This window comes from Poeciliopsis prolifica, unplaced genomic scaffold, assembly GCF_027474105.1.
Source record: "Poeciliopsis prolifica strain line A6 unplaced genomic scaffold, Auburn_PproV2 SCAFFOLD029, whole genome shotgun sequence".
In the NCBI taxonomy this organism is placed as follows: Eukaryota; Metazoa; Chordata; class Actinopteri; order Cyprinodontiformes; family Poeciliidae; genus Poeciliopsis; species Poeciliopsis prolifica.
In genome coordinates, this window is record NW_026562404.1 from 4,956,285 (window position 1) to 4,976,908 (window position 20,624).

The 20,624-nt window shown below is 38.5% G+C and overlaps 1 protein-coding gene across 1 annotated transcript; it reads left to right on the top strand.

Moving 5' to 3' along the window:
• The first annotated feature begins 5,826 nt into the window (after positions 1-5,826).
• On the top strand, positions 5,827-19,894 carry c1ql4a (complement component 1, q subcomponent-like 4). Its single transcript, XM_055049763.1, has 3 exons — positions 5,827-6,126; positions 6,372-7,678; positions 17,754-19,894. Exons 2-3 carry the CDS (start codon positions 7,133-7,135, stop codon positions 17,931-17,933), a joined length of 726 nt encoding a protein of 241 aa, XP_054905738.1. The 5' UTR covers positions 5,827-6,126; positions 6,372-7,132; the 3' UTR covers positions 17,934-19,894.
• The last annotated feature ends 730 nt before the right edge of the window (positions 19,895-20,624 follow it).

Sequence of the window (20,624 nt, forward strand, 5' to 3'; positions counted from 1 at the left end):
GTGGTGCACTGCCCTCTGGTTTAAATGTAAATAATCATCAGCTTTTGTGAGAATAATCACAAATGCTCTAAAATTATTTAAAATTGTCTTTTAACTAATTCTGTTGACGTTTTAGAGACCAGAGGTGTTTTAAAATGACAGGAATCGGGTTGGCCCTTTTTTGGACAACTTTCAAAAATCACAAATTCCTTTATTGCAAATTATCACCCTTATTTTTCGTTACATCACAACAGAGTCATCGCCTCTCCTCAGATTTGGTCTATTTGAAAAGTAAGCCAAATGTTGCTTAGATGGATGAGTTGAACTAGTGTGACTTTAATCAACTGTGCAGGCAAAAAAAAAGCCAAAGCATTACAGATACATCCAATGAGTAATGTGGCCATAAATAAGTTCTCCTTCTCTTTCTTGTTTATACAAAGGAGAGAGGGGAGAAATACTACCGTTTAAATCTTGCATGCATGTGCACAAAACTAAGAGATTTATTCTCTGCATATCCTAATTCATAAAATGAATTATTAAGCCGGCTAATAACTAAAAAAAAAAAAAAAAAAAACTAAAAACTGATTCTGCCCTCTTACTGTGTTAACAGTGGAGTCACTGTGAAGGCAGACATGATGGAGCATTGTATAGGGAAGAAATACATTTCGCCACTGTAACGCAAAACACTGAAAGTTAGGTGAGTGTACTACGGGGAACAAATTGGGAACAGGACAGAGAGAAAAAGAGCGGGAGACAGACAGCTGAAAGACATACGCATATTTCAATATTAATCACCTCAGTAATATTTTAACAGGCTCTAAAAATCCAATCCTGAGCATATTGCTTCTGTCTGTTGGCAATGATTATTCACACCATGCCACTCAGGACTTCTGAGGGCTGTTTTAGTGACCAAAACAAACTTTATTGCAACTTTACTCCTAACAATGCCACTTGGAAACTTTTACCTTAAAGAAAACATATCTCTTCCCAAACCCTGAGCCCTCTTCAATTTCCCACAAAATCCAAGCCATCCTTTTAGTGACCAGCTTGAAATGCGTTTATTGCTGACCTCTTCCTGACTGGGAGGATAAGGTTGCGTGATCCCCACATTACTACACCGGTGGCTGGAGGAGAGGTCGAGGAGGAAGTGATTGATGAAAAAGGATTCATCAATACTGTATGGAAACCTCTTCCTACTGCGATCACCATGTCAGCAATTAAATGTTCTGCCTGTCAGACAGGTGACAAATTGCACTAAGTGAAAGATAATATTTACAAAAAACTGATGCCTATAGATGTTTTCTGACATAAATTGTGATCGCCAGTGACCAATAAATAGAAAAAAAATCACTCATGTGAGCAATGTTTAACTAATGCAAGGCTGCAGGGGGAGTGATGCATAAATTAATCTATACAGTGTCTTAAAATCCTGATGTTCAGCCATGATAGATTTTATCACAATGATTTGTTTTCTGGGTAACATCCATCTATCCAATTTCTTTACCCGGTTATTTTTATTTTTTGTCTCTACTGTCATTGGCTGAGAGGCAGGACAAGTCACAAGGTCATGACGGTCCAACACAGAAACTCACAGGACAAGCAACCTCTCATGCACATTCTCTCTCATGGACCCAATGAAAACAGAATTTCTGCAAGATGAATTTGAAACCTATTATGACCTTTTCAACATGGTTACAATTTAGAGGTTATGAAATATTTGGCCTGATGCTCATCTTTGACACCTGCAAATCATGGGACATGCTTCTTCAAAGTAGCTGATAGCAAATAACATAATTAGGAAGTTTTAATTTGAATTGATGCAACATGATTAGGTCCTTCACTGTTTGCAGCAAGATGCTACAAGAATCTGTAAGTTTGTTGCAGAGAGTGAACTGTCTTCTGCTGTCATCTGCTGAGGTAGCGACATCAGAGCCAAAGGCTGGTTATGCAAAACTACAATTTTACACCAAACTAAAAGTATTTTAGTTTAAAATACTAACATTTGTACACTAAATTAGTATATTTAGAGTGCAAATTTTAGTATTTTACACTAAAATACTTTTAGTGTAGTGTAAATGTATTTTACACTAAATACTAAATACCATTATCATAAATAAAACTGTATGTGCCTATAATTTATTGTACTAATTTAGTATTTAGTTTATTTTGCACTAAATTAGTGTAAAATGCTATTTTTACAGTAATTTAGTGTACATTTAGGGTACTCAATTGGTGTACCCTAAATGTAGTAATTTAGTGTACTAGTAAATTACACTAAATTAGTACATTAGTGATAATTTAGTGTATTAGTAATTGCACAAATACACTAAATAAGTAAAATTTATGTATTTAGTGTATTTCACACTAAATACCATTCAGTGTAAAATCATATTTTACACTAAATTAAACTATGTACCTATAATTAATTTAGTATTTAGAGTATTCTACATTAAATAGAATACACTACACTAAATACTAAATGAGTGTAATTTTACACTAATTTAGTGTAATTTACTAGTACAGTAATTTAGTAAACTTCTAATTAGTTACTATAAAGTAACTAATTAGTATCCTAAATTAGAGTACTAATTTACTAGTAAATTACACTAAAGTAGTTGGTTAGTAATAATTTAGAGTATAGTAATTTTACACTAAATAAACAGTATTTACTTATAATTTCTAGCCTGTAAACCTGAATTTTGACAAAAAAAATGGATGGATGGACAGAAAGCCCCATTTTACTTAGACACATCTTCAAAAGCATATTTTCCCAATGATTGGCTGAAACTAGAAAAGCGAATTATTCCTAAATATACAGTTTAAGGTAACTCAAATTCATAGAGCATAATTGTGTTAATTCATCTGTCATAAAGTCCCTGTTAATAAAATATTATGATGAATTAACCTCATAAAGGTGCTGTTAGTAGCAGAACAATGTGCTCAAGTGCATGTTAATGGTTTGCCTTATCATGATCAGGAGCCTTTTTTTAGGGCCCTGCAGAGACCACTAAAGGGGCAGGTGCTCAAAAAAAAAAGGGCACATCTAATCGCATTTTAGGATAGAATATTAACAAAGTCACACAGCTTTCAGAGTTTAATTAACAATGATAGATTACAAAATTGTGAGACAATCAAAGAACATCTGCCTGGGTTGCTGTACTTGCAGTGGAGATGAAGACGGTCCATTCAGAAAAACAGAGCTGCATCAAACTTTAACGTGGAACTGCAGAAAAAAAAAAAAAAATAATTCATGCATGTCACTATGAGAAAAGACTACTCTAGTTGTGTTTTAGTGTATTTTGTAAGTACCTATGTACATTTTCTTCAATCTTTCCTCTTCTTTTTTTCTTGTCAGTTTCTCTTTTCTTTTTTGCCTCATTGTCTCATCTTCTCTGTGTTGAGTGAGTTTATCTATTTCAGTTTTGTTTTAACTTTTAAAACTTTTTTTTTTTTTTTTTTTGTTCTCTTTTGTTTTTTTTGTGTCATGTCTGTCTTGAATGATATGTTAATTTCACTGTGAATGATTGGCACAGTTGACCCAATTGGTCAACAATCGACTACCTTTTGCTGCTTCTAGCAGATCCTTTCTTTTTTGTTTCTGACGTCTCTCTTTACGTGGCATCTTTGAACTGAAAAAAGCAAAGCATAATGAATTATGATCAGAACACTATACTAAACCACACTAACAATTCTTTACCCTTGTGTTTAAACCAATATGTTTTTCAGGCCATAACACAGCATAACAATATTAATTTCAGAGAAAATGAGACCTCTCCTATGGAGTTCAATTTGTTTCACAATTATTCAATTAAAATACTAACCTCAATTAAATAATATAAAATTGAGATCAAGACATCTTGAATTGTAACATTTTTTTCAACAAAAAAAATTTTTGCTTAATTTTTTTTTACACTGAAATCACATTTTTTTATCTCATGACTTTTAAAAAATTATTTGCAAAACAAACAAACTTATTTGCGCATGTCAGAAATCTTTGCTTGCTATTCAAAGTTTTGCTTGCGGTTCTCATTGTAGAGCCTAAAATCAAAACCAAAGATTTCTGATGTGTGCAAATACAAGTTTATGTTTGCTCCTTCATTAATGACATGCTTTTATTGGACAGAAGCAGTTTGATTATTACATACATTATATCTACCATGATAGTTCAGGATGAGTTATTTTTAATTCTAAATTAATGTCCTTGTTGGACTTTAAATTCTCCTTCAAGACACGCTAGAATAAATGCAATGTACATCATTCACCAAAGAAAATGAGAAAGTCGGACATATATCCATTAAGGAGATGATGGTTTTGGACGGGCGATGTGCCCCTATTGCATAAATAAGGCAGAAGAATGACTGCTGTCACCAACAATACAGGGAAGCTATTTAGTTTTCTTGCTTTGCTAGCAAAGTCATTAGCTAGCAGCTAGCTCATAGCACAACAACAGCGTAATATCTGATGATAAAAATACTGGATCGATAGATAAGAATAGCTTTTCCTCACCTGGCTTCCTCCTCCCGCTCAGTAGATATTCAGAGAAAGGCGGACTCAGAGAGCGCCCGATATTTTCCTCTTGTTATAGGCTATTTCATTTCTGCTTAAACTGCGACTCCGTGCTGAAGGAAAAACGATACAACATTTAACGTTTTCCGTTATCTGACTAGTAGCAAGCCGACTCCAGTTTTTTCACCAAAAATATTTTTTTTCAGTTCACCAAAAACTGTTTTGTAATCTGGAACGTTCGCTAGCTTGAGCTGCGCAGTTAGCCGCCTCATCTCACCGCGCGAGAGGCAAGTGCGTTTTGCGTCACGGGCTAAAGGTCAAAGGTAACAATGTGACCGGAGGTTTTTCTTGCAAAGTAATAATAATAATAATAATAATAATAATAATAATAATAATAATAATAATAATAATAATAATAATAATAATTGTAGTACATGTGTAAGAAAAAAAAAAAAAGACCAAAAGGGCACTTGGGGTCATGGAGCAAAAGGGGCAGGTGCTCAAGCCCCCTCCGCCCCCCCTGTCTGCACGTGCCTGCTTATTTTGTTTCTTTTTTTGTTTTGTTTGTTCTCTCATTATGAGATGTTGCTCTAACTGCAGGGAAACATTCCACAAGAAACCAAAACATGATCTTTGACAACTCATGGTGTTCAAACTCTTTTGTCCGTTCAGTCCACACAAGTCAGTGCGCACGTCTGCTTGTTTACTTCAGTGTGCCAGGCGCCACCAGTTTAAGATTTTGGGTAAGAGGGGGCATATTGTCTGGGGCAGGGAGTCTCACTAATGAGGCTGTGTAGCTGTGGGATGCGAGTCACACACACAGACAATAGTCTGGGGACCATTTAGCGTCTCCTCTCCATTCCTCACACATCACGCAGAGGCAGCTTTTACTCAGCCACCATCCCGCGTCCTCCCTTTGCCCGGCTCAGTAAAGATGAAAACATCCGCCTTCGTTTGGCAGCGCAGTATCAGACTTTTTTTTTTTTTTTTTTGCTCACAGAGAAGTTTCCCTCTGACAGGTAAAAGAAAAATAAATAAATAAATAAATCGGGCAAACAACACATGCATCAGTCCACAGTTTGAGTAATTAGTTTACAGACAAATTGGCCCAAAAATAATCATGAAAAATCATAGAGGAACAGAAAATACACATGCAAGCTTTATATGAAGTTTTTATTTATTATCGTTATTTGTTGATACATCTGACTCGGGCTAGAAATGGGTGAATCTAGATGCTGATATAATAGAGAGAGACAGAGACAGGGGAGGGGTGAGGAGGAGAGATCTAACAGGTGTAGACCAGGACTGCTGCTGGACCAAACGCCTCGAACAGCGATACGGTGGACGGACACAGCGTGGACAGGAGCGTCAGGCGGCCGTGCGCTCCCCTCTCGGAAACGCGTCCCCACGGGAATTTTGTGTGCTGAACTGCCTCATAAGTCACCGGGATTGTTTGTTTGTTTGTTTTTTTCGTTTTTTTCTGGACTTTATAATTTGTTTTCGAAGAAGAAAAAAAAAGAGAAAAGAAAAGAAAATTGCGCTCTGATTTAGAAACTGGTGTCACTTACCGGGGAAACTCCTGCGCTCCTTGGCTCCTCGGCTTTTCATTGTGGCGCTCCAGGGGGTCGTTTCGTGAGACAGGTGAGAAACACTGACTAGATATTTGCCTTCAAGTTTAATTAGTTGAAGTAGGCTATATGCTTTGTTTGAAAAGCAGACACTTTAATAACAAGTTTACACTGTAAAAATAATTGTAAAAAATGGACACGTTTAAGTGCTCAGTACATCTTTTCGAGTAACATTTGATTTATAACGTATATCACCTTTAAATTTGTCTGAAAACAAATCAGTAAGTGTTTCGTTTTCCTTTATATAATTCTTTTCAGATCCAGACATAGACAGAAGAAGAATCTACTTCACCACAATCTGTTGAATCAAGAAAACCAAATTGAATAATTTCAGAGAGAAAACAGTGAGCTGTCCACCGATGATCGTGCCTGGAGAAATATCTGGTGACCTTTTTCCGTCTCGGCTATGGCATTAAGTGAGACATCTCCATGAAGCGCTGTGATATCTTTTAAGAGAAACCTCAAGGGACATCTATATTTGAAAAAAAAAAAAAGACCAACAAAACTGGTCAATTGTTCTTCATCTGACACAACCAATCATTTTGCTGAGTGGACTTTTGTTGAGTGGACTTTCGGGGACAAACTGTTGCTACTGTGAATCTCCTCAATCAATCTCGTGTTTTGTAAAAGTGTGACAACAAGACAAACAGTGAGATTTATTAGTGAGTCGTCATAAACCTTAAGAACCTACTGGGATTAATTTGTTAGAAAGATCTTGATGTGAGACTACAGGACATTTCTTTTGAACTCTAATTGGATCTTCTCAGATGTATTTTTTATTCTTCCTGGCCGTGTGCCATTACAGGTTTTCTCTAATACTTGGCCAACCAATGCTCTAATAACCCCGACCTTTATCCCCCTTAACATCTTTTCACACCTTTTCATTCCAAACTGGTTTCTGGAGAGATTTCATCCTGGCCGGCACTATTCCAGCCAAGGGGGAGGAGGACTTCCTCACACTGGCTGCTTCTCGGCTCAGCCGCAGGAAACGCGTGATCGTAGCCGCTGTTGGCGTGGCCATGGTTCTGATACTGTTGGTGGCTATTCCTCTGCTTGTTCACACAACCAAAGGTGGCAGTGCTGGGACCACCGGGAGCCGATATGAGATGCTTGGAAGCTGCAGGATGGTGTGTGATCCGTACGCTACCTCTCAGCCTGGTCAGGAGCTCATAGCCGTGTCTCCACCCCCACAGGAATACTCTGGAAAGAAGATTAGGTCTGGACTTCGAGGGCCTCCTGGGAATCCGGGTCCTCCCGGGGACCGCGGACCCCCGGGAGAGCCGGGGAAACCGGGGCCTCAGGGTCCCCCCGGTCCTGGTCCTGGGGGGTATTCTCCCTCAATCTACACCCCTAAAATAGCCTTTTATGCAGGGCTACGCAAGCAGCACGAAGGCAGTGAAATACTGAAGTTTGATGATGTGGTGACCAACGTGGGCAACTACTATGAGCCCAGCACCGGAAAGTTCACCTGCCCTCTGCCTGGCATCTATTTTTTCACCTACCATGTACTAATGAGAGGTGGTGATGGGACTAGCATGTGGGCAGACCTGAAGAAGAATGGACTGGTTAGTAAAAGTGTGCGTGTGCGCATGAGTGTGTCTGTGTGTTAAGCAGAGGCTTGGTCTGTATGTAAATGCCACACAGGAACACACCGCAGATATCTTTTTTTTTCACTGTTGATATCCCGTCTCATATTCGTCTCTGCAACATTGAGCTTTTCAGATTCAGAGCACAATCCATTTAGCAAGTGGCAACATGACAAGCAAAGAATGAAACGGCAACCCTTCTCCTCATTAAGGGGGAGGACATGCTATGCGGCCTTAAAATCTCAGCCTTCCCATATTTGCATTCCCACATGTGCCTTGGCTAAATGACAAGTGGCAGAATGCAGGCAAAAAGGAACAGTCTAATTAGTGAGAATCCCACACAGAAGCTTGATTATCACCTAAACACAAGTGCAAAAGAGCACAGGAGACATGTCTGTCAGAATGTGGACAGTCGAGTTTGCACCTCGGCTAAGGAAATAATGAATTTAATATCGACAGTCCACTCATCCACTGCCTCGTTCCCCAGACACTAATTAAACACAGAGGTGGTGCTGGGAAGAAGAGGAGTGGAGATCACAGGGATTTTATCTGAAAAGTCCAGATTCAAGAAACATTCTTCCTGTTCATGTTGCTTTGTACATTCATTCATCCATCAAGGACTCTAAATGTAAAGAATTTTTGCTCAGAGCTTACTTTGCAGACATGAGTTGCAATGGGCATCGCCTTATGTACCTACGAACTAAAATGTGCACTCGGTTCTTGATTGTGAAACTTTATTTGACCACAGACATGAAGGTGCATTTAAGGGCTTCCCATCTAATATGCCGCATTGTCATTCAAGTCATTTTAGTCTGCTAAATAATTCATTCATCTTGGATTAGACGCCCCCTCTCTCAAACGGCAGCTGTACCTTCCTTCCCTAACCTCATCCTCTCTTGTTCATTGATTCTCCATTAATTATCTTTCGCTCAGCTCAATTATTTAACCTCACCCAGGTCCTCGTGACAACCGTTGGGTGGCTTCTTTAAACACTTCTGCTAAATAGAGTGCACTCTTACCGGGGACAGACCCAAGCATAACTGCAGCTGGATGAATATGGACTGCAGATAAAATTCTGCAGAATGCATGATCGTGTTTAAAGCCCACAGGCAGTCGGGGTACGATGCCCGAGGCCATTCGGTGGCCTGGGCTTAGTAAATGGGGGGCGTGTTTGACAGGTTGCATTCCTGACCACAGAATCAAAGAGCCTTGTTTTAACCATTGCCGTAGGTGCTCCAGCTTTATTGGATATTGTCTCTTGCTGTGCCTTTCAAAGGATCACCCATAGCACAATTTGACCATTTGCATTTTCTACCTGTGTTGTTAAATATTTGCACATTTAACAGGTGGGGTCCTTTTTATTCAGTGCTCCATTGAGTTCCCACGTTTATCCTGAATTTATTCTGCCACAATGAGGACGTGCCGACGTGGGCTGATGACCATTGGGGGAGGGGGAAGGGGGGTGAGGACGATAGATGACTTAATGGAGGTTTGGAGACAGTGGGCTGGTAGACGAGGCATTTGGGAGGCGTGTGTTGAAGGCCAGGATGAGATCAGGCAGGATGACCGATGAACACCCACTTTACACGTAGCGGCTTGACAAGTCATCAAGGTTGACCATGAAAAAAAAAATAGGCAGGGGAGAAGAAAGTTATTTTCTAAACTCGTTACATGTGTGAGAGGAGTAGCTCAGTGTTTCTTCTGAAGTTGAATTTAAATCACATTCGAGTCAAATCAAAATTATTTGCTTGAATCCTGAAACAGCAAAACATAACAGTTTTAGACTGGGATCAGATATTAGTGTAGAAATTGTTCAATTGATGAATTGTAGAAAATTCAAATAGATAAAAAGCTTAAACTGATTGAAAAACAAAACAAAAAAAAAAAAAAGTATTGACATATTTTATCATCTTAAGACACGGCAAGATGTGTAGCAACCTGGAGGATCTGGTGAATCTGTTAGAACAAACCAGTTCAGGTTAGACTGGTCAATATGTTGTGATCCTTGATGCTTGTCATAATTTGATGTGATCTTAATGCTAATGAAGTAATGAAAATACAAATGTATATCTTCTCACCTATGCAGCACAGGTTTCATAATTCTCACATTCTCTTTAAACAAATCTTTATTCATTATGAAATAATCTAGCTGAGGTCTGACAAGTCCAAATATGACTATAGAAGGTGAAATGTAGCCCAGAATGACAAAAAAACAAAAACAAATACACTTTAAGTTCAGCACTAAACACTTAATTAACATAACCACACACACTTGATAGACTGCAGTATTTTTTTCATTTATTTGAATTCAGGATAATCTAATCAGCTTTAGGAAACAGTTTTGTTGCATAACAGACATAATAAAGTTTTTCTATGTGTGTTGTGGTGCCCCACATGGTGTGGCGCCCTGTGCAGAATGCCATATGACTTACATCAAACATTGCCAACCCCCTGTTGACCACATCAGATGCTCATGACGTTTAAGTTGTGATTTTGTGCAGATACTTGTACTGTTAGGAACCGTTGCGCCTCTTTCTTTGGTTCCTATAGATCCACTATCAAGTTGCACCCTCTCCCCACCATGTAAGACCAACCTGCTCGATGCAACCTCCACAAATCACTGCACCACAACATTGCTTCAGGGCCAGGGGATTTCTGATCGAAGGGGGAAATCTTCAACCGCTTCCATGTTTGTAATTGACCCGTGAGCGTCTGATTGACAGAAACATCCTGTTCTCGTTGGATGTATTAACAACCCTGTATGTTCCCTGCTCAGCTGTAGACAAAGAGGCCGAGGATGATAGATGGGTGCGTTTCATTAGGACACCTAATGGCTCAATATGGATTTCATCTTTCTCCAAATGAATAGTTCTAAATATTTCTCATTGCCTCAACTGATGATACAAATGTGTTTAATTACTCTGCTCCTAATATCCTGTCTTGATATATGACTTGTAAATGACTTAATATTCCAGGTTAGTACCAGATGTTATTAAGACAGTGTGTGATCGTGTTGGCATGCTTCTCGAGGCATGAAGAGACGATAATACGTCATGTGTAGTTTCTCAACTGCACATCCCACACTCTCCTCATTAGCTGAGCTGCTAATCCAGTTATTTATAATAATAAAACTCACCTCTGAATATCTACGTTAAACACTCTCAAGGCAAGATGCTATGTAGACAAATAGATACCTGCTCTGCTCTCATTTAATCTCGCCCATGTTTTTTTCAGCTGTCACAGGTCTCTTTTAATAGCCCTGGTAAAGGTCAAGTTATTTCACACGGTAATGTTAAAATGTCATCACTTGCTGTAATGACCGGTACCTGGATTAACTTTCCCCAGTAAGGAGACATAGTTGGGCTGCAGGTGGAATATAATTAGACTCAAAACAGACAGAGTGTGAGATACAGAGAAGAACTGTGACAAGACAAATGCTGTCTTTTTAGTTCATATAGAGGCACAGCTTAATAAAGTAAAATATTGTAGCAATTCATTTCAAAAAGTTAATTATAAGTACATTTGTTACATTCAGAGAGATACATTTCAATGGTTAGTTTTAGTTAATTTATGATTATGGCTTCTGACCAATTAAACCTAACATCTACATCTGCACAATAAAACAAATTGCTATTGTCATTGCAATGTCAGTGTTTGCAATGTCGCAATCTCAAAAGACTACGTGGATGTCATCGTCTAAGAGATTAAAAATACATTTTTTTAAATGACAGATATTTGGCCCCTTGGGTGGAGTTTAAGTGTCCATATGCACAACTAATAAAGTTATTTGCTGCTAAGGTTTGGATGATAGGGAAGAGAGCAGAGGGAGGACAAACAAAATATTTTATTAATACAGATTAATGAAATATTAATATCAACAATACTGCAATATTGGATTTAAACACAGAAAAGCCTGACACAAAAGGGCTGTGTCCAAACATGTTGATGAAAAATTAAGTGGAAGGAAAAACTGTGGTAGGAAACAGCACTCAGATAAGAGGGATAGCTTTTGTTTTGAGAGGATTGTGAATCAAATCTCATTTGAGAGTCTGAAAGAGATTTCTGAGGCATGAATTGTTTTGGAGTGAAGCTTTAAGAGTCATCACACATAGACACATCAAAAACATGTTGTATTCCTTAACCTAAAGTTTTCCTGAACCACTGCTTACACTAGAAGCATCTTGTCAAGGGCCAGGAGAAAAGAAAACACTTTATGGCTGCTTAATGGACCAAAGTCCTCATTAAGAAGAGAGTTAAATATTGCAGTTAATTGAAAATTACGGCTCAGTTTATGGAGGAGGAGTGGAGAGGGACAGAAACCAAGTTGCTTGAAGTCCAGCGTGTAAGTTTTAGTCAGGGACGGCTTGAGGTGCAACATCACCACTTGCTGTTCTTTGTGTGTTATAAGTCGGTGAAGATGTCCACCAGGAAATTATTAGAGCACTTTATTCTCCTTTAAAAATGCTAATTTCATTTTCCAGCAGGACTTACTACCTGCTCACACTGTCAAAAGTACAAGTTCCTGTCTCAGTGACCATATTATCAGTGTGCTTAATTGGCCAGGGATCTTCACGGAGCTAAACTCCACTGAGAATCTATGAATTATTATCAGAAGGAAGATGAAGGGCATCAGATGCAGTCATGTAGATAAGCTGAAGGTTTCTGTGAAAGCGTCCAGGGATTCCTAAACAACTTAGCAGAACCAGAGAGCCCGGTCACATCTGTGCCACCATTCATTGATGCAATAATTAATACAAAAGGATTCATGCCCAAGTTTCAGGCACGTATTATGGAAAGTGCATGGACATACCTGTCGGTAAGCCGAGATTTCTGTATTAATATCCATGTTATACTCTTACGGTACAAATTGTTCTGAAACTGAAAGTTGGGTTTCCATCAAGTGGAAGGCTTAATCATCAAAACTGACAAAGCTAAACATCTGACTCAGAATAATATATCCTTTTTCATAAAACGGATTAAATTAATTTACTTTTTAAAAAAGCACGGGGCATTTGTTCCTAAGATAATAGTGTGATAAAAGTCGCAGACCAATATGTTACCGAATGGCAGGTAATAGCAATCCCAGGCACGGTTCAGTGCCTAAATCGCTTGTCACCTTGTAATCCCAGGACTCCCAGTGGAGAGGCAAAGCCTATTTAATAAATATTCTATTTCCACAACCTCACCGCAGCCTCTTCCCAAACCTCCTGCTATGTGCTGGGGTCCCTTAGGTAAGTTTAACGGCTACTTTTCTATTGTCTCCACTTTAAGAGGTCAGTATATCACCGCGAATGAACCCTGTCAGTTTTATTACCAGTGGAGCCCAGTACCACAGAAAACAACAAGACTTCATACACCCCCGCATCTCCCTGGTCTCACAAAAACAGCCTCGCTTGATCAGTCTGTTACTCCAGGCCCCCCTTTATCAACTTTCTGGCCCGTATTTTTCCCTCTGCCTTCCTCCACTGCTTTACTTTGTCTATTATCCATGTCTGTGTTTTGCGCAGTGACTCTGCTTGTGGAGGAAACAACAAGGCAGCTGCTCCTCGCTCCTCCACCCTCTTGCTTTTCTCCTTCCTTTCGTCTGTGGCCGTCTCCTCCCAGGCGTGTTTACAGGAGGCCTGGTAATGAAAGGGCTAGGAGGAGACAAAGACAGCCACAGGCAAGCCCTGGGGGCCCCTGCCTCATGGCTCACAGCCCTTCCAGCTCCAGGATCAGCACCGTGTGTTGCCTGGTTCACTTGGATCAGTCTGTCTTCCAGCCGTATCCGTCTCCTCTGTTGGCTTCCTGTCCTAATCCCGGCACATCTCCCACACGACTCTCTGTCTGGTAGCTGCATTAATTGATGGTCAGTGTTACTCCTTCAAACACAGGAAGAGTCAGCTACACCAACTCGTCTTAACGTACGCTCAAAAAAGCGAAACATCTTTATTGATGAAGATTATATTGATCATTGTAATGAAAAAAAAAAGCAACTCTTAGATCATTAAAATCCGAAAGCCCTAGAGGGGCCGAAGATCTTCGCACATTTACTTTGAGTTGGACCGAAATAATGAGCATGGTGACATATGCATGCTGTCAATAAAAAGTCACAACAAGCGGATCGCTGTCAGAAGCAGCCAGAGATGCAAATGTGATATTGGCTGTCACTACTTGTGTCAAGCAGAACAATTTAACCTTTACAGATGAATATGTATCTGCGTTGTTGTTTGGGGGATGGTCTCATGGACACACAAATCTTGCAGCAGTAACAAACATCCACCTATTCTCTGATGATACTTTCTGTAAAAGCCGTAAATCACGGTTGTCCAAAGCGCAGGCCATGCAACAGCACATGCGGCTGATGCAGAAAGACAGTTTGACATTTTTTAAGGTGGAGATTTTCATAAAACTGTAAAATGCTAAACGCTAACTGTGCTCTTTCTGTTTGATTTTAAATTTAAATATCACCAGCAGCGTTTACTCAACAGCAGACTTGGGCACACCCATTCATTAACCTTGACGAAATACAGAAAAGCTTCCCAAAGACACATTGACTGATGCCCTTGTGTTGTGTTTCACAATTGACAAAACATTTTTACTACACCAAGAAAATAATTAAAAAAGACAAAGAAATGTAGGACATTGCATTCACCCACTTTAATAAGGTAAATGTGCAGGAGCCTTTTTAGTTTTAAATTGAAAGTGATTTTCATATCTGTTTTCTATAAAAATGTGTTTTTCATGAACATTGTGACGAAAGTGGTGCAAGACTTTTCAGTGATGTAGTTCCTCTGACTGGAAACCCTAGAAATATTTTGTTCTCAAGATGTGTTTCACACAGGAATGTGGTGATGCACAGCATGCGGCCTCAATTTCCTGCATCGACAATCATCATTTTTTACATAAATAATTGCCCAATACAAACATACCACTCGCACAAAGAGTGTTAAGAGTGAATATGTTTCATGGTGATAGATGTCAGGCCACCAGTTATCCTCAGCCTGCAGGACTTACTGAACTTGATTTATACACAACGAAGACACCGAGAGAGTTATGTGTGGCAGGCAGCATATTAACTGCCCACTGGGCAATGTGTGATGAGGTTAATGTTGCTTTCCACCCATGTCCACATTTCCTGGGGAGCACCATGAGGCAGCAAAGCTAGAAAAAAGTGCACTTTTATTGACTTTTGCAGATCTTTTTGCATGTAGCAACACTAACACTGGCCCTTGGTAGGCATAGGTAGAAGAAGTGTGTGGAATTAACAATGTAAGAATATGTTATAGTTATTTAAGAGGGCATTTGACCATCTCTTGCTTACAAAGTTACATGCTTGGACTGTTCATACTTCAACTGGATATTCTACACCGATCAGGGATTCCTAAAATATACTTTGATTGACTGTAAAGCTTCTGATAAGAATCTTGCATGATAAAAAGTTGTTTTTATAGTTTTATGTTGTGTGGGTCAGTAGTGGAAGGAGTTTATAGCCCTAGGCATACTGAAGCACTACCACTGACTGCCAGAATGTGTGACGGCTGAGTGTCCCTAAATGTCAGCGCCAACCTTCACACTCCAGGAGACGGGATGAAGCTCAGATGAAAAGTGGTGAAACCAGCTCAGTTACCTGACAGTATTCAGGACTAAATAGTGATGTATTCATTTTATAACTTGGCCTCTTCAATTTGATGCCTGATTGATATCAAAGGCAAATGTAAAAAAAAAAAAAAAAGGATAACAGCAAGCTTTAGTTTTACGTTACACACCAAACATCAGTTCTGAAAAAAATAGTTTAAAATGATCTATTCCGCTTCTGTAGAGAGAAGTATAAACTTGAGAAGCCAGGTGTTTATTTAATGAGTTAGTTCTGGGATTTTCATTTTTTAAAATAATTTAAAATGGATGGGAACCAGTAAACATCAAGTTGTATGTTGAACGAAGCATCCACAGCCCATATCTCATTTTATATTTCATAATGATCCCAGATTACGTTCAGCCAATAAAGCACAACTTTAGGATTGATAAATGGTGAGCAGCACATCCAGACAGGGACAAAAATGAATTGGTGCAGTGGGGAAGGAGCACATTTATTTTTTAGTTACAGTAATTCAGGCTTTGCTGCTTGGTGACTGACGATTTTCAAATTGATATGTACTCGTTGGGGAGTCCCTGTGACGGGACTGACATGGCGGTAGTTGAATTGCAGATCATATTCTGTGGCTGTCATGGAGATGTGCGTAGCTTGTCTGGCGGCTGACATAGATTGAGTGCTCCCTGTCCACGATGGACAAAAAGCCAGACACAAGGCCACTGATGGCTGACATATGTCTGATGATTGGAGATGCAACAACAAAGTTATTGATATTTCTGCTTTCTACCAGGGTGACTATGTCTTGTAAATTTCAAGGATTAAATGTAATCAAAACGAATGAAATAAGTTACTGTCAAAGCAAATGTTGTAAACTGAAATGACACATTGTTTCTCTGTTAGGATTATGACACTCCGAACACTTTCTTTGGGTAAAATATACCGTATGTATTTTCAAATTTATGCTTCAGCTTTTTTTTTTTTAGAGTAAATCAGCATATGCGGCACAACACAGTGGTTCATTTTCAAACTCTCGCTTATTAAATGGGAAAGATGAGTCCTCTCTTCATATTTATATCAGAACCTAAAAGCATAGTAAAGCAAAACAGTTAAAAATTTTAGATTAAATTCTACTCATGGCCCCAGTCAGGTTTCATGTTTAAATTTCAGCAAAAAATGACCACAATTAACAAGAAAGAATCTAAAGATCCATATTAAAAGATTACAAAAATGTCTGGCCACTTAAGGGGAAAAAAAACAAGGGAATGCAGAAAGACTAAAGCATCACACGTAGCACTGTTTGTGCAGACAAGGCAGTATTATGAAACCAGAAATATAAAAAATTATGCTATAAAAATACATTTATGAAATGCAGTTCTTAGCACCACTGATCCACCCTGTTACATTGACCTGCTTGAGTCCAGATTTGACAGTCTTTCCACACCTGAGAAGGTTCAGCGCTATTCCATGTTTTCTTAATTTGTGGATGTTTGACCTCACTGTGGTGTGCTGGAATCTCTCATTAGAAATGTGTTGGTAACCAGACTGCCAATGGCTTTTTTCTGCCCTTCAGTTTCTGCAACTGTGTTGCATTTGAGATACTCTAGCATATTTTAAGTTGTTAGACAGCTTCAGTCTTGCAGCCCAGAGTTTGGCTATTGAAACTGAACTCAGATTTTCAGAAACATTTGGTCAATCAGAGTTAATTTATGAATGAACAAGGTTATTACTAACCTTGGTATCTTTTTTTCTCTTAATACAGGCAGAAAACTGCAATTTTGCTTAAATCATACTATTTGAGTAAAAGTATGATAAATGTTTTTTTAGTTCTCTACAATTCAAGCAGTTGCCTATTATTTACATCACTTGACAGCAGCACAGCATGTCTGTCTTGATGCGTAAAATAACGTATATTCAAAATGTGTTTGTTGTTAAACGGAAACTTACTTTAAGCTCTCGCGTCTCTGCACTGAGTAAACCCAATTAAATGCGTTAACAAACAAGTAAAGATCCACTGCTGCTTGGTCAATAAGATCCAACCCGCAGAGCATGCAAATGTGAAACTGTCGACCCCATTCAATATGGCACCCATTGAGCTGGACCAGCATCATAAGCAACAGGTCAATAGTTGATGTGGATAGTGAGGCTGTTTATTGGCTTAGGCTGTTTCCCTACAGAAAACCTGTTGTCCCCCTGCGAGCAACCCTGTCTCAGAACCCAATCACATGTCAATCCACAGGTCTTATCCCACCCAAATGAAATCAATACGCAATTGAGTATCTGTGCTCATCTGTCAGGTCACAGGTCACAGTCCTATCAATCTGCATAACTGTCGTTAGGGCAAACGATGTCAGACTCGTCAGACTCTCGTTTGAAGGTTGCAGTAATTGGTTTGAAGGCAGTCTGAAATGAATCTAATGAAGCACTAGAACAGCTACAAGTGTCCATTTTGCTCTAACTGCCTGTGTGCATGTCCTCCACCAGGTAAGAGCAAGCGCCATCGCTCAAGACGCTGACCAGAATTACGACTATGCCTCAAACAGCGTGATCCTGCATCTGGACGTCGGGGATGAGATTTGCGTGCAGCTGGATGGAGGGAAAGTTCACGGGGGAAACCAGAACAAGTACAGCACCTTCTCTGGCTTCCTTATCTACCCAGACTGAAGCTAAATTTTACATTCAGAGGAAGAAAAAAAAAAAAACAGAACCGTAGAAGAGGTTGACATGGACATGTACAGTATGGATGCAAATAAATGCACATACAAAAATATCCACACACATGCATGTAAGCCAACACACATGCACACACCTACATTGACGTGTTGTGAGATTACAGTGGGTTGCAACGCGACAAATCTGACAGAGTGACAATTAAATCCAGTGATGAGATACTGAGCCAAAAAATGGTCATCAGTAACGGCATTTATTGGAACACTTTTTCTGCAAATATAGATATCAGGATATACAGGACAGCTTAAATAATTATTTAACACTGAGGCTCAGAAATATCTAAAGTATTTTAATGTAATCTATATTAACGTACATAGTGAGAATGATGATACAGTAAACACCATAAGTTGGATAGTTGAAATGCAACTACAAAATAAAATGATAAAATGAAATTTCGAGGTGAATGCATATTTAATAATCTTTGATTTCAACCATTTCTGATTTTATGGTCGGCATCAGCTTCGGCGCACGTCACAGAAAAGCATACCCAGAATGACTTACACTTTTGTTGTAATAAATTTGATCCCTTTGAGATTGGATCTGAGATGAGACAAAAATGACAGAAAAATGTTGTCATAATCATACATGTAGCAACAAACAGTGCCCTTCACATATGCCTCCACTGCTGGTAAAGATGTACAAAACACTTCAAAATAAATTTATTTTCATTGCAGAAGCAATACATTCATACTGAAGTTGTTTTGAAAAAACCTAACCATCAATTTCATTAACTTTATTTAGTGGGAAAAAAATGCTTCCTCATTGGAAAATCACTGGAGCTGCAATTTCTCTCTATTGAATGATTATGAAGTATTTATTTAATGTGTATTTTACATTAAAATTTTAAAAAATCAAAATATATCTCGCAAGATATTTGGAAAATATTTACGTACCTCCACACGTCAGTAACACGCATGTATACACAGTGTGAAAATATCAAATCATATAGTTCAAAAAGGAGACAAATTATGTGTGAAATTAACCTGTAACTCATAAGAGCTGAAAAGCAAATCCAGAATCAGTGTAAGCAGTTATTATATTCCTGTTTGTCTATATATTGGGTGAAAAGAGCTCAATATTTTTAGACCTGTGTTTTGTGGTCTGGTGAAATAAAAACAAATATTGCATAATGCGTCAGGCCATATTTTGGATAAAAATTTTGTTCAAAAAGAAAACATCATATGCGGGTTTTAGCATCACATTGTTTTTTGTCAGGAGGAACTTGTGAGAGACAATATAAAATAGATATAATATTAGGTAAATAAATAAACAGTGTCTCAAGACATTTAAGTCTGAATCCTAACAGGTATCATGACATGTACTATAATCCTGTGCAAATCACCAAAGTAATTATGAAATGACCATCACAAAGCATTTATCTGAGACACACAGATTTGTGTACAAAGCTGAAAAGGTGTTACAGGGCCTTCAAACCTGACTCAGTTTTGTGAGAATGAAAGTGCCCAACTTCTGAATTTCAGGAAAGTGAAAAAAAATCTTAACTGTACTTGTGTTTTTATCAAGTCAGTAAAATGTGTTAATTCTATCTGAGCTAAGAACATGTTTTTTTTTTGTTTTTTTTTGCTATAGCTACATCTTTATCAGGAGTGTCAAAAACTTTAGTGGCACTACAAAGGAAAACCCCAAGAACATATCATGTATTGTGTAAATATCTTATTTTTTTAATTCTTTGCTGATTACATTATGAGTGAGATTATTTGTATGAGTGAATAAAAGTCACATGTTCAGTGTTTTAAATAGTGTATCAGGCATTACAGACATTTGCAATGACTGTTTTACTTTCATTACATGTAAAAACATCAACTTTGGGAAGGGCAGTCTGGATTTAGAAGGTTGAGTGACCAATTGCTATTAAAACACACGTACCAACTCTACCTGTTTCTGCGTGTTCTTTCTAACCTGGCTGAGACCAGCGTGGAACACCGACATGCACATTCAACATGGCCACACAACCCTCCAGTCCTCAAGCTCAGTTTTATTCGAGGCGACCATTCGGACTCACTAGTGTCGATCAGGACAGTTGTATGAACCGAGGGCAAAGATCGAAGCGGACCACAGCCTCTGCCTGCTGCAAAATGGATTTTCAATACGTCTCAGGATACAATCTAAGACCCAAACATCAGAACAGCTTTATAGGCCTGAGCTCATCACACACCCCAGATCAACAAAGTCCAGGCCATTGTTACTTTTTAAAGGTAACACTGCATACAGATCAATTTTACAAATTGGCTCAGTGTTCGATAAGCCTGGAAATGTATTACAATTATTGTAAAAAAAAAAAAGTAAGAGAACCCAGGAGGAATAAAACCACAGAGTGGGTTCAATATTTGTACAAATATTTTGTCAGGTTTGTTCATTGACAATTTTGTATTTAGTTTATAAATGTTGTGTTTGTCTCACTCTCTTTTGTACACAAGCACAAAATCTTTTCTTCAGCATCTTCACTGTGACTAAGCCCTGCATACATTGAAAAAAATCATAAGTAATGCAGGAAAAAAAAAAACAACGTATTTGCAACTATTACAGTGACGTTTTTAACTGCCTCAAAAAAAAAAAGAAGCATCTTTAAAATATTCAAGTTGACATTATTTTCTATTTGGTTGT